General features: G+C 45.1%; 1 protein-coding gene across 4 annotated transcripts in view; it reads left to right on the forward strand.

Annotated features, from left to right (window-relative positions):
* The window catches only part of ERC1 (ELKS/RAB6-interacting/CAST family member 1), a 633,604-nt gene that overhangs the window by 417,315 nt on the left and 203,043 nt on the right, over window positions 1-13,246 (forward strand). Inside the window, exon 16 of one of the 4 annotated variants that reach the window (XM_075069545.1) lies at window positions 5,596-5,695. The exons of the other annotated variants lie outside the window; for them this stretch is intronic. Within the exon in view, the coding sequence (XP_074925646.1) occupies window positions 5,596-5,680 (85 nt within the window). The 3' untranslated portion in view covers window positions 5,681-5,695. Of the gene's footprint in view, window positions 1-5,595; window positions 5,696-13,246 lie in introns of those variants that run through there. 4 annotated transcript variants of the gene reach the window in all.

The following is a 13,246-nucleotide window of genomic DNA, read 5'->3' on the forward strand; positions in this document are numbered from 1 at the left end:
CCTCAGTCTCTGGGTCTTCCCACCCAGGGGAACCCCCAACCCTCTAATCCCGCCTTGCCTCAGTCATGGGCTACTGCCAGTCACCAACTAGCCCCCATTCCCTGGGGCAGACTGCAGTATAAGCCACTCATTAAGGAGTGTTTGGACCTGCTGCCTCTGCCTACCCATGGGTTGCCCTCAGCACCCCCCAGTACCTGTTGGCCTTGCACTAGGCCAGCAGCCTGGGAGGTTTCCAGGCCAGAGCTACCCAGCTTCTCTTGCCTTCTCCCAGCCCTGCTCCACCTTGGGTATCCAGGGACACTCCACAGCAGCCAGGCCCTTCTCCCTCTAAAGGCAGAAAGAGTGTCTGCCAGCTTCTGGCTCAAAGCTTTTTTATAGGGGCCGGCTGTGGTCTGTTTGGGGCATGGTTCCCAGCTGTGCCTACTTCCCCAATCAGCCTGGGAGCTGCTTGCCCCAGCCACAGCCCTCTGCTGAGCTGCTCTAAGCCCCTCAGGGCAGGAGCGGGTCACCACCCCGCTACAGCTTCATATTCAGCTACCTAATACAATCTGACCTAGTTCTGGCACTGGGACACTGCAAGACTGCAGTTCTTAAAAAACATACTTTTTATTTTTAATAAAACATTTATTGACTTATAAATTTCACTGCCTTGAGAGCTGATGTATTGGAGGATGGGAGGAATAGCTCTTAAGTTAATGTGGGAATCCAAAGTAACCTGAGATACATCTCATATCCAATCTTCTGGCATCACTCTCTCCTGCCAAATTGCTGTGCCAAACCTTCTCATTAAAATATATACAATATTCAGTATATCCTGAAATGTACTTGGAATTGGGTAGCTGTAAGTACCTTTAATATACCACTCACTTCTTTTAAATGATGACCTATCTTAACTAGTTAGTTATTGTTGGAAAGTTATTCCATAGAGTGAAAGTGAGTCTCAGGAACCAAATAAACTGGTAGATCCATTGTGACTTAAGAAGGGAGGAGAGCAGTAGAGAGAAAATTAATGCTGTCAACATGTGGACAGAGACGGAAAAAGCATTATAAATTTGTACACTGAAGTAGTTGAACAGGTTTTAGGCTTCTTTAGTCTTCCTTAAAGTTCTGTAAAGCTGACAAAGGCATCTAAACCTCAGTACATTAGAATGCACCCTTACCATAAGCCTCTTTGTTACGGACTAGTCTCTGCTGTTGTCTCCCAATCCATAAAATAGTACCTTACATTTATAAAAAAGAACTGCAGTGTACCCTTTCCTGTTCAGCCTTCACAATCCACTGCTTTTGAAGAGAAAGAGAGTGCTGAAAACTGAGACTGGAAAACTTAAAAATACTTCTCAGATAAACTAGAGAGTGTACTGCAGTTTGTAACTCATCTCTTTTGGCTTGAGTGGTTGAAGCAAGGCCACCTTTATTTTTAATTTTTAATTGCCATATTTTCTGAAAGGTTTTCTTGTTTGATATTGTAGTGAATGTGCTGCAGAAGTTTTGGAGTGTTTTGTTATATCCCCTCAAGTCAGAGGTTCAACTCAACCATAAAAATGTGCTCAGGACTAGACTGATGCATGAAATGTGAGACCAGGATCAGTTATTTTTAAATAGTTTTTGAAAAGGACTCTTCTGCAGTTTTGAAGCAATGCCAAGAGTATTTTAAATGTAATACTTCAGTATAGAATTTGTATTTCCTCAACTCAGAAGTATCTTTTCTTGAGTAAATAGGAAGTTTTATACTATAATGCCACCTGGTTTTGATATTCCTAAGAACAAGCTATAGTTGTTTGCTGATTGTGCAATAATTCATTAAGGGATCTAAGCATGGATTTGAGTGTGTGCACCTCATATAGATGACTTAAATGCTAACTTCAGGCTATAGCGACCATCTTCAAAGTAGAAAAGATAAGTATGCTAGACAGTGTGTTACAGAGATAATACGCATTTACAGAATTGTTACTCAAAGTAGAATTTGTGTTTATTCAATGGATGATATAGTTTTGAGTGAGTCATTCTATACTAGTGAGGGAGTAATATGCTCATTAAAATACACCTCTACCACAATGTGAACTGCTGCAAAGGTGGAAATCCAGTCTCTAGAGAAAATGATTCTCTCATATACCCTGATTCATCTGACTCTGGGATTTACATTTTGTTGTAACTCATTATAGAGGAAGCTGGTAGGGATTCCTATATTTAGGTTGCCTAACATTTTCCATTATAAAAGATACTAGTGATCTTTTTGAGAAACTCTGACACCTCCAGTGTTTGCAGCAGATCTTTAAAAATTGGCAAGGAGAAAGCCTTTGGGACAGTGAAATGCCTATTTTTTGTCCCATTCAATTCTGTTTAGTCTTGGATTATAAATTGTTGAAAATCACCATTTCCCTTCTGTTCTGTGCATTGTCATCAATATTTTGGCAACATGCAAAAATAACTGAACACAAACAGTCTAATCTAAGGCTGAGCCCATGTCATGGCCAAAACAGCAGCACTGAGAACCCTGGTAACAGACAGCCATACTGCTGATAGAACAGCATTGGGATGTAGAGGGGGAAAAGAAATCAGACTAGACTCCCCTGGATTCAACAAAAGGTCCCAGTAGCCTCTCCTGCCCCATTCCCTGGGGGATTATATTGGGCAGGAGTTTCCCTCCACACACATACATCCCTACTGGCAGGACCGGCACCAGTGTTTTTGGCACCCTAGGCGCACGGCCATTTCGCCGCCCTGCGCGCTGCTCCCGTGGCTTCGGTGGACCTGCCACAGGCGTTTCTGCGGAGGGTCCACTGGTCCCGCGGCTGTGGTGGAGCTGCCGCATGCGTGCCTGGGGGAGGTCCACCGGAGCCGCGGGACCAGCGGATCGTCCGCAGGAACGTCTGCAGCAGGTCCATCAAAGCTGCGGGAGCAGCGGACCCTCCACAGGCACGCCTGCGGCAGGTCAACTGGAGCCGCCTGCGGCCCCCCCAGCAAAATACCACCCCCCAATAATCTTTGCGCCCTAGGCGATTGCCTAGGTCGCCTAAATGGAAGCACCGGCCCTGCCTACTGGAGGAAAGAGAGCCAAGGCAAGAGTTTCCCTCCTGCTGCCCTCCCAGATTCAGAACATGACTTCAGCAGCCCATCTCCCACCCCACCCCACAAGATGACAGCTTTCTCTTGTAGGCAGTTAATGTATATAGTCTGGTGACTCAAGTGATGCAGAACTCTGTGATGCAATGCCAAAGTTTCTTAGTTCAAGCCCTGATGATGATGGATAATGGGGTAGTTATTACAGTTGTACGTAATAGAACTTGTTTTTACTTTTTTCTTAAAATAAATAAATAAACTACCCAGCTAACAATAACCTATGACATTATATACAAAATCTCCTCTGAAATAACATCGTTTAGATTATAAAATCAAACACTTAAAGATTAGGAAATGCCATTATTTAGGTTGGTCATGCAACCTTAGTTCAACCCCCTTGTGTGTATGCACTATGATATTATCTTTAATTACTCAAATACATACTATTTTTCCACAGGATACCTGCCTCATTCACTACATAGAGTGGACAGTAGTCAGAGAATGAGTCAGGCTTGCATAGCAGCAAATTAGGCTTTTTTTTTCCTACTTCATTTGTTCTACAAGTTGGAGTGTGTACAGAGAATGAGGCAAAAGGCTGCTGAAAGAGATAGGTTGCCAATGCAGGTGAATGCACACTGGAGGATTCTGTTCTAGCCCTGCCACAGAATTCCTGTGTGATGCTATGCAAGTCACTTAAACCAACAATTTTGGCAGATGGACACTAATTGTATGTGCTCATTTTCTAAGTGCCAAATTTGAGACACTTGGGACCTGATTTGCAGAAGTGCTGAGCACTCACAGTTGACACAAACGTTAGTGGGAACTGTGTTCTCAGTATTTCTGGCCATAAGGCAGTGTTGTCTGGAGGTATGGGCATAGGGTTGGGAGTCAAGAAGGTCCTGAGTTCTAATTCTGGCTCTCTTACTGATTCATTGTGTGGCATCAAGCAAGTGTCTTGTCTCAGTTTCCCCATTTGTAAAATTATGATAATAATGATTTCTTATCTCGTGATGGAAATAAATTCATTAATATTTATGAGGCACTCACACACTAGGTGATAAATGCTCTAGAAAAGAAATGAATAATTCTGTATTTACTGCAGAGTTTGGGTTGCATGGAGTAAATAAAGGTAGGTGCCACACAGAGTAATAAGCTCCAAAGAAATATTGAACAGCAGCCTCATTACCCAAGCACTGTCCAGCCTGTCCACTGAATGAGGCAGGGGTCCTATGGAAAAATATGATATAGTTCTGTAATTAAAGATTGTATCATAATTAAGGATATGATTTTGTCACGGAGGTCACAGATTCCATGATTTTCCAAGATCACTGTGACTTCTGGGGCATGGCTGAAGCAGCCGTCAGCCCTGGGACTGCCAGAGCAGCGGCCCCCAGAACAGCTGACTGGCAGCCAGGCTATGGAGTAGTGGCCTCCAGAACAGCTGGGCAGCAGTCATCCCTAGGGCCACCAGAACAGTGGCCCCCGGAACAGCTGGCCAGCTGACAGCCCTGGGGCTGCTAGAGTCGGGGTGGAACAGCCAGAGCAGCAGTCCCCAGCCAGTTGGAGCAGCAGCTGGGGTCGGGTCAGCCCCTCTGGGCCTGGAGCAGTGCCGGTCAGCCTATGCCACAGAATCAGTGGCAGGGCTGGAGCAGCTGCAAGCCTTGGCACCACATTGTTTGCTCCTCCCCCAGTCCCAGGTTATTTTTAGTAAAAGTCAGGGACAGGTCATAGGCTTCCATGAATTTTTGATTATTCCCACGACCTGTTCCTGACTTTTACTAAAAATACTTGTGACAGAATCTTAACCCTAATCATAATGCATATGCCTAAGGGAGCAGAATTAAGGTTGTATTGGAAGCCTAAATTCTAGCATTTCTTAACTTTCAAGTGGTTGACTGCAACTTAAATGTTGTTCTTTGAGTGCTTGCACATGTCCATTCCACTGTAGGTGTGTATGCGCCCCAAGCACAGTCTCTGGAAGTTTTTCCCTCAGTGGTACCTATCGAGTCAGCTCTGCCGTCCCATGGTGCTGCATGCTCATAGCACCGGAATAAAGGGCCCAACTGACCCCGCACCACCTCAGTTCCTTCTTACCATCTGTCATGGTCGCTAGAACTGCTGTCCTTGTGGTGGCAAACTGTTCTCCGTGGTCTTCATTGTTCTTCATTTCTTCATATTGTGTATAGTTGCAGTGTAAATAGTTATTTGTTTAGTTAGGTAAGTTTAGTTGGCACTTCTCCATCAGTTAGCGGAGTTTTGTCTGTTCCCAGTGCCTTGGTCACCGGGCTTCAAGCTCTGTGCCTTCTGCAACAAGGCTCTGCCTTTGAGCAACCTGCATTCTCGTTGCCTAAAGTGCTTGGGGGATGCTCACATAGGGGATCGCTGTTAGATCTACCACAAGTTTAAGAGGACCAGGAGGCAAGGTTAAAGTTCCTATTGGTGGAAGCGGCACTCAGACCTTCCTCTGAACCGAGCCAGTCGGACTCAGCACTGATTACCTCAGGGTTGATGTGGGGCACTTCTCTCTCCATGCAGGAGTCCCAGCACCACTCACCATTCCCAGTGCCAAGAAAGAAGCATAAGAAGCAGATGGCCGAGAGGGGACATTCCCCTACTCTAAAGAAGGCCAGGCATGAAGAGCAAAGCGGAATGCTACTTAAGTCAAGCCACTCTCCTGCCTTGGCATCACAGGCAGTCCCATTGACCCTGGTCTGTTTGCAGGCATCATTGAGTCTGGTCCTGGATGAGCCTTCAGCACCAGAGGGACAGCTCAGTACCAGCGGTATCATGGTGTCATCCACTCCAGAGGTGTTTGCCATGGCCAGAGACCTGCTGGCATTCTCGGTACCCGTGTCACCAGCAATACAAGAGTTGGTGTCCTTGGTGCCAGTGGGCAGGACAGAGCATGTCACCTCTAGCTGCCATCCAATTCTGCACCCCGCAGTACTCCCCAGAGGGAAACAGTCCTTGGTGGCCCTGGTGCAAGCTTACCCACCCTGACGCCAATAGAAACTGAACTTCCATGATCCCCAAAGGAGGGCTCATCATCTGAGTCGGAGATTGGGTTGTACTCCTCTTGTCCAAGGAGCTGCCTTTGTTATCCCTCCAGTCAGCTCTACCCCTCCATGGACCCAAGCACAGGAGTACCATCAAGTGCTTGGCTCAGTGGTCACTGACCTATGCCAATCCTTTTGAAATATGTGGCTCTTTTGGAACCTCTGGGGATTCCCCCCGGGCCAGGACCCCACTCAACACACTGTTAGTCGTTGGCCTCTGAGAAAAAGGCACTTCCATCCCATTGATATCTACCTTTATGATCCAGATCTGACGGATCCTGTCCACACAGAAGATTGAGGAGGAGGGCAATCTGCTGGTGCAGGCTGCCTCCTTCCCAGACAAGGTGGTGTGGTAGGAATGTCACTCTCGCAAGACGACTTCAAGGCCCACTACATTCTGCTAAAGATGTTGGTCTCAAACTTAAGCTTGCAAGGTGAGGTAGTAAAAGAATCCTCCCATAGCCTGGTCGACATCCTCGCTGCTACGGGCCTATCGAAAGTGGCCCTACCTCTCAATGAAGCCATTATGGATCATGTGAAAGTCCTGTGGCAAACCCCCGTCTCCCTTCCCCACCACCTCAAAAAGAGCCAAAAGGCAGTACTTTGTGCCCGCCCAGGGTTATGAGTTCCTATACTCTCATCCCCACCTGGGGTCCTTGGTGGTCTCTGTGACCAGTGAAAGGGAGAGGTAGGGCCTACAAGGGGTGACACCTATAGCAAAAGACTCAAAAACAAACAAACAAACCAAAAAAAACCCTAGATCTTTTTGGTAGAAAGATTTATTCTACTGGTGGACTACAGCTCAGGATTGCCAACCAGCAGGTGTTGCTGGGCAGATGACTTCAGTGTGTGGGACTCCATGTTGAAGTTCAAAGACTCACTCCCCCAACAGTTCAGGCAGGAGTTCTCGCTGGTGGAGAAGGGGAAGGTAATAGCCAAAGCCTCCTTGTAGGCAGCCCTGAATGTGGTGGACTCGGCACCCAGGTCTGTGGTCTCCACAGTTGCCACTCATAGGAGCTCATGGCTACAGTCCTCTGGTCTCCCGACAGAGGTCCAGCAATCCCTTCAAGACCTCCTCTTCGAAGGGGCTTCACTCTTTTGAAACAGATGGATGAAAAGATCCATGTACTGAAGGTCTTCAGAGCTACCTTTAAGTCCCTGGGACCATATACCCCAGCAACTTTGAGAAAGCTTGACAAGCCTCAGCAGCCCTCCCAGTTCTCTGCCCCATCATCCCATCAGGACTTGCAGAGGAGACAGAGCAGGGTTTTTTTTAAGTGCAGATACCCACACCCATCTGCCTCTCTGCAAGAATCTGCTCTGCCCAGACACCCAGGGGGCTTGAAGCAGCCCTTTTGATGGCACACCTGAGGGCGTTATATCAGTTCCTGTGCCAGAACTCAGGTACCCTTTATTTTCAGACCACCTGTCCCACTTCAGCACAGCGTGTTCTCATTTCACCACAGACTATTAGGTATGGAACGCCACAGAAACGGGTCACACACTCCAATTTATTTCTACCCACGCTTCCTCCCATCCCTCTTAAGGGACCCCTTTCATGAGCATCTTCTAATCCAGGAGGACCAAGACCTCCTCCAAGTAGGAGCTGTGGAAGAGGTTCCACAGTATTTAAGAGGGAAAGAGTTTTACTACCATTGTTTCCTAATTCTGAAAGCCAAGGGCAGTCTCAGACCTATTCTAGACCTGTGCTGACTCAACGGCTACCTCAAGAAACTGAAGTTCCACATGGTCCACTGGCTTCCATTATCCCCTCCCTGGATGCCGGGGACTGGTACGCCACCTTCAGTATAAAGTACACCAATCGTCACATTTCCATCTTCTAAGGCCACAAAAGTTATCAGGTTTATCGTGAACCAGGCCCACTACCAATTCACAGTTCTCCCATTCAGCCAATCGGCAGCCCCACAAGTGTTTACAAAGTCATGGCAATAGCGGCAGACCTTCCTGAAAAGATGGGTGGTGGTGCAGGTCTACCTGTACCTGGACAACTGGCTAGTTGACCGGTCCAAGGCTCAGGTAGAGTCCAGCATCCACCTCATACAGTTAACTTTCCAGGCCCTGGGTCTGCTAATAAACGAGCAGAAGTCTATCCTCAGTCCAGTGCAGATGATAGAGTTTATCAGAGCAGTGCTCAACTCCACCCAGGCCAAGGCCTTCCTCCCAGAAGGCCGGTTTCACACTATTATGTCACTAGAATCACAGAATCATAGACTTTAAGGTCAGAAGGGACCATTATGTACATCTAGTCTGACCTCCTGCACAATGCAAGCCACAGAATCTCACCCAACCACTCCTGTATCAAACCTGTGTCTGAGCCATTGAAGTCCTCAAATCATGGTTTAAGGACTTCAACGTGCAGAGAATCTTCCAGCAAGTGACCCGTGCCCCACGCTGCAGAGGAAGGCGAAAACCCCCCAGGGCTTCTGCCAATCTGCCCTAGAGGAAAATTCCTTCCCAACCGCAGATATGGCAATCAGCTAAACCCTGAGCATGTGGGCAAGACTCACCAGCCAGAAACCCAGAAAAGAATTATCTGTAGTAATTCAGATCTCACCCCATGTAACATCCCCTCACAAGCCATTGTACATATTTACCGCTAGTAGTCAAAGACAAATTAAATACCAGAATTAGGCTATTCCATCATACCATCCCCTCCATAAACTTATCAAGCTTAGTCTTGAAGCCAGATTTGTCTTTTGCCCCCATTACTCCCCTCGGAAGGCTGTTCCAGAACTTCACTCCTCTGATAGTTAGATAGTTAGAAGTCTAAACTTCCTGATGGCCAGTTTATATCCATTTGTTCTTGTGGCCACATTGGTACTGAGCTTAAATAATTCCTCTCCCTCCCTGATATTTAGCCCTCTGATATATTTATAAAGAGCAATCATATCTCCCCTCAGCCTTCTTTTGGTTAGGCTAAACAAGCCAAGCTCTTTGAGTCTCCTTTCGCATGACAGGTTTTCCATTCCTCGGATCATCCTAGTAGCCCTTCTCTGAACCTGTTCCAGTTTGAATTTATCCTGCTTAAACATGGGAGACCAGAACTGCACATAATATTCCAGCTGAGGTCTCACCAGTGCCTTGTATAACGGTACTAAGACCTCCTTATCTCTATTGGAAATACCTCGCTTGATGCATCCCAAGACCAGTTTTTCACAGATATCACACTGGCGGCTCATAGTCATCCTGTGATCAACCAATACTCCAAAGTCCTTCTCCTCCTCTGTTACTTCCAACTGATGCCTCCCCAGCTTATAACAATAGTTCTTGTTATTAATTCCTAAATGCATGACCTTGCACTTTTCACTATTAAATTTCATCCTATTACTATTAAAGAACCACCCCATTACGACAGTGTATTTCTGTCTGAGACGTTTAGGTCACTTGGCCTCATGCACGCACGTAGTACAGGATGCAAGGCTATGCCTCAGGCCCCTTCAGGCTTGGCTGGCCTCCATTTACTCACCCAACCACCACCATCTAGAGTCAGTTTATTCTAAGGATAAATAGAAGACTTTGATCTTCAAATTGGTGCCTTCTGTTAGTACTGAAAACTAAATTAATGGATATTTTTAATAAAGTTTTTTATTTTAGTTTTTTTTTGGTGGGGTATGGATTTGATTGTTTTCTTAATGCATGGCTTATTAATGGAATGTGTTAGACTTGATTTTGGATTCTTTAGCATTTGTTCATTTAAGCAAACTCCACTGTAATATTTGAATATGAGTCTTTTTTGTTTTGAGTTATTTCTGTTAAGTTCCCATGACATCTAAAGAATCATCCCTGTTCGGATTATTTAAAGATTTTTAAATTAGTGCTGTACCTTGCTGATCTGATGAGAATTGATCTGTGTCATTTTTACATCTGATCCCATGAGAATTAATCTCTGGCATTTTCTTGTTGGTTTCCATTTGGTAAGCGTGTGCGTGTGTATGCGTGCATGCGTGCACGTATATAAGCTAGGAAGCTGATGAATAAATTTATTTGTGAACTTATGTACATTATATATAATAAAATGATGTAATATACACTCATACTATACCTTATTAACTTTACAGCCAGCTGGGATATACATCTGTTTACAGGATGTTTAGACACTTTGACCAAGGCTTGTTAGCTGCTCAAAAGCTGCCACTCTACTTTAAGATTCTTGGAAATTAAATATACCAGGAGTATTGGTAATGGTCACTGTTATAAGTATTCATTGTACTTTTCACTTATATGCACTTTATTCCTCCAGAGCAATAGAGAAAATGGATTCTTTACTGCAGGAGAGGCTTGCAAGCGGTCTACATATGTCAACAATTGTGGGTGTAGAATGCAGTCACTTCACATTCTCTTCCTATTCCATATAGCAGTATTGTTTTAACATCTACAATGTGTAACTTCCAGTGCCAAACAAAACCCTCCATGCCACTGTATACTGGGATATATGTTAGATGGGCCACTCAGCACTTAATTCCCTGACAAGTCTTTACAAAACAATGGTAGCCGTCACTTCACCTGTAATTACTTTGTGTAATTTTAAACAAGCCAGAATCCTACAGGGGGCAGTATGCGTCTGTGGAAACTACTGTTTGGGACAGACTTGAATAACCACATTTGCCTGCAGCTATTTCTGGTTAGTCTATTTCTACCTGCATCTATTTCCCTCATAGTCTTAGGGTTTATCTACACTTGAAATGCTACAGCAGCACAGCTGCAGTAGAACGTCAGTGTAGACACTACCTACACCAGCAGGAGGGGTTCTCTGATCAGCGTAGATAATCCACCTCTCTAAGAGGTGGTAGCTTAGGTCAACAGAGGAATTCTTCCATTGACCTGGCACTGTCTACACTGAGGCTTAGGTCAGCCTAAGTGCATCACACAAGGATGTGGATTTTTCACGCTCCGAGCAATGTAGCTGGGTTGACATAACTTTTTAGTGTAGACCAGGCCCTAGTTTTCTGACTGAAAATGTCTCTGGTGGAAGGGAAGGCACTGGGTGAAAATGACACATACAGGATATTGCTACTGCATTTTGTCTCCTTTAATTTTCTAGTATAAAATATATATATATTATTTTTTTCTTTGAAAATAGTTATCCTATTGTATTTTGACACTTGAACTGTAAACATTTTAATTGCAAAGTCCTGAAATATGAAAAGTTGTCCCTTTCCAAATTGCAGAAAACATGTATATTGAGGTCAGATCAATGGCAATATCATGACTGTGGAAATGCTGAGTCTCTCAGAGTGAATTTCTCAGAATCATATGGAAAACAAAGAACCTATGTAGTGTTCACCTACTGTGTATCTGTGTGTATTGTGACAAAGTTCCTCCTCTACCTTAGTGGGCCCTGTGCTTATTGGCGGATTTGTTCACCTCAGTGATCTTCCCCTCTTGTGGAACCCACAGTCTGGGTCAGCTTCTCCTGTGTCTGATCAGGAGTTGGGAGGTTTGGGGGGAACCCAGGCGCGCCCTCTACTCTGGGTTCCAGCCCAGGGCCCTGTGGATCGCAGCTGTCTATAGTGCCTCCTGTAACAGCCGCATGACAGCTGCAACTCCCTGGGCTACTTCCCCATGGCCTCCTCCAAACACCTTCTTTATCCTCACCACAGGACCTTCCTCCCGGTGTCTGATAATGCTTGTTCTCCTCAATCCTCCAGCAGTACACTCTCACACTCTCAGCTCCTTGCCTTCTTGCTCCCAGCTCCTCACACACGCTCCTTCTCCTCTGGCTCCTCCCTGCCTGACTGGAGTGAGCTCCTTTTTAAACCCAGGTGCCCTGATTAGCCTGCCTTGATTGGCTGCAGGTGTTCTAATTAAAGTAGCTATCTCTACTGCCTTCTTGAAAGATCTTAATTGGCTCCAGGTGCCTTGATTAACCTGGAGCAACTGCCATTTGATTACCAGAGTCCTAGGGATTTGTTTAGCCTGAGGCTAACATACCTGTTTCTCAGTACTTTACTATAGCCATCTGGCCTTGCCCCATCACAGTATATATACTCTGAGTATATGGATTTTGCATGTTTTCTGGCATTAGTGGTCTCTGAAAAAAACTCAGTTTTGCACCGTAGTCTGAATGCCTCAGTTCTCATTACTGTTATAAAATGTGTTGTTAAAAGGTCTCATTTGAAAACCCTATCTATATTTTTCCTCATGTTTTTTGTTTGGGACCTCTGACATTGTTTACTTCCATTGCTTTTCTGCACTATCTGTTAGATTCAGCCTCCAAGCACCCTGTAAAGATGGTCAGCACAATGTCATCACTGTGGGTAGTTTACCACTTTGTCTCCAGGGAAATAAATATTGGCACGTGGTGGACAATGATTGTGCTGGTGATATCAACAGTAAAAGATTTCTGGACCCTAGAACAGGTCGAGTGATGATTTGTGCAATAGCACAAAACTCTCTTAAATGATTTGACAGAAGCCAACTGTATTGTGAATTTTGGTCTCAAAAGTTCACAGTGGGGTGATCTGTGAAGCAATTAAATGATATCTGTAACGAATCGTGTAAGTATGGTGCCACCTCACATGTGCCTAGATAGAAAGAGGGCTATTTGTCTTTACCACATTTATCTTTAACTGCCAGAAAGTTGTTCTTATCTTCTACAGATTGTTTGTTTTTATAGTTCGCCTTCCTTTAAAAGGTTTTTGTTCCAGGGCTTCTTCAGATACTAAAATCCTGGCACTATGGCTCACAGTTCCATTCTGTCTCACGATAAACACCACCATATCTCATTATATCTTGAACTCCATGGTCCCTCAGAACAACCTTATAGAGAGAATGCACTGTACTATCTAAATGAGCCATGACAGGCCTGGGAGCAAGACCAACTGCTGAAAAGTGCACCAGGTGGTGTTAAAGGGGTTTGTTCCACTCAGTAATTGCTCAGTCTGTTAACGTTGTAAGGAGGAGTTGAGAAAGGAGGTTCTTTCAGCCGTTAACTTCCTGAGAATTTAGTTACACTGTGCTCTTGTTTCCATGCTATTCCACTGGAGATTTTTTTCTTCTGGATCTGTTTTCCAGGGGCTGAGTTCAGTGTGACTGATCCCTTCAGTATCTCCTGGAACCAGGTTTCTAGAAAGATAATTCAATGTAACTTGACTGCTTTTAAGTCAGAA

This window comes from Chelonoidis abingdonii, chromosome 1 (assembly GCF_003597395.2).
Source record: "Chelonoidis abingdonii isolate Lonesome George chromosome 1, CheloAbing_2.0, whole genome shotgun sequence".
Classification (NCBI taxonomy): domain Eukaryota; kingdom Metazoa; phylum Chordata; order Testudines; family Testudinidae; genus Chelonoidis; species Chelonoidis abingdonii.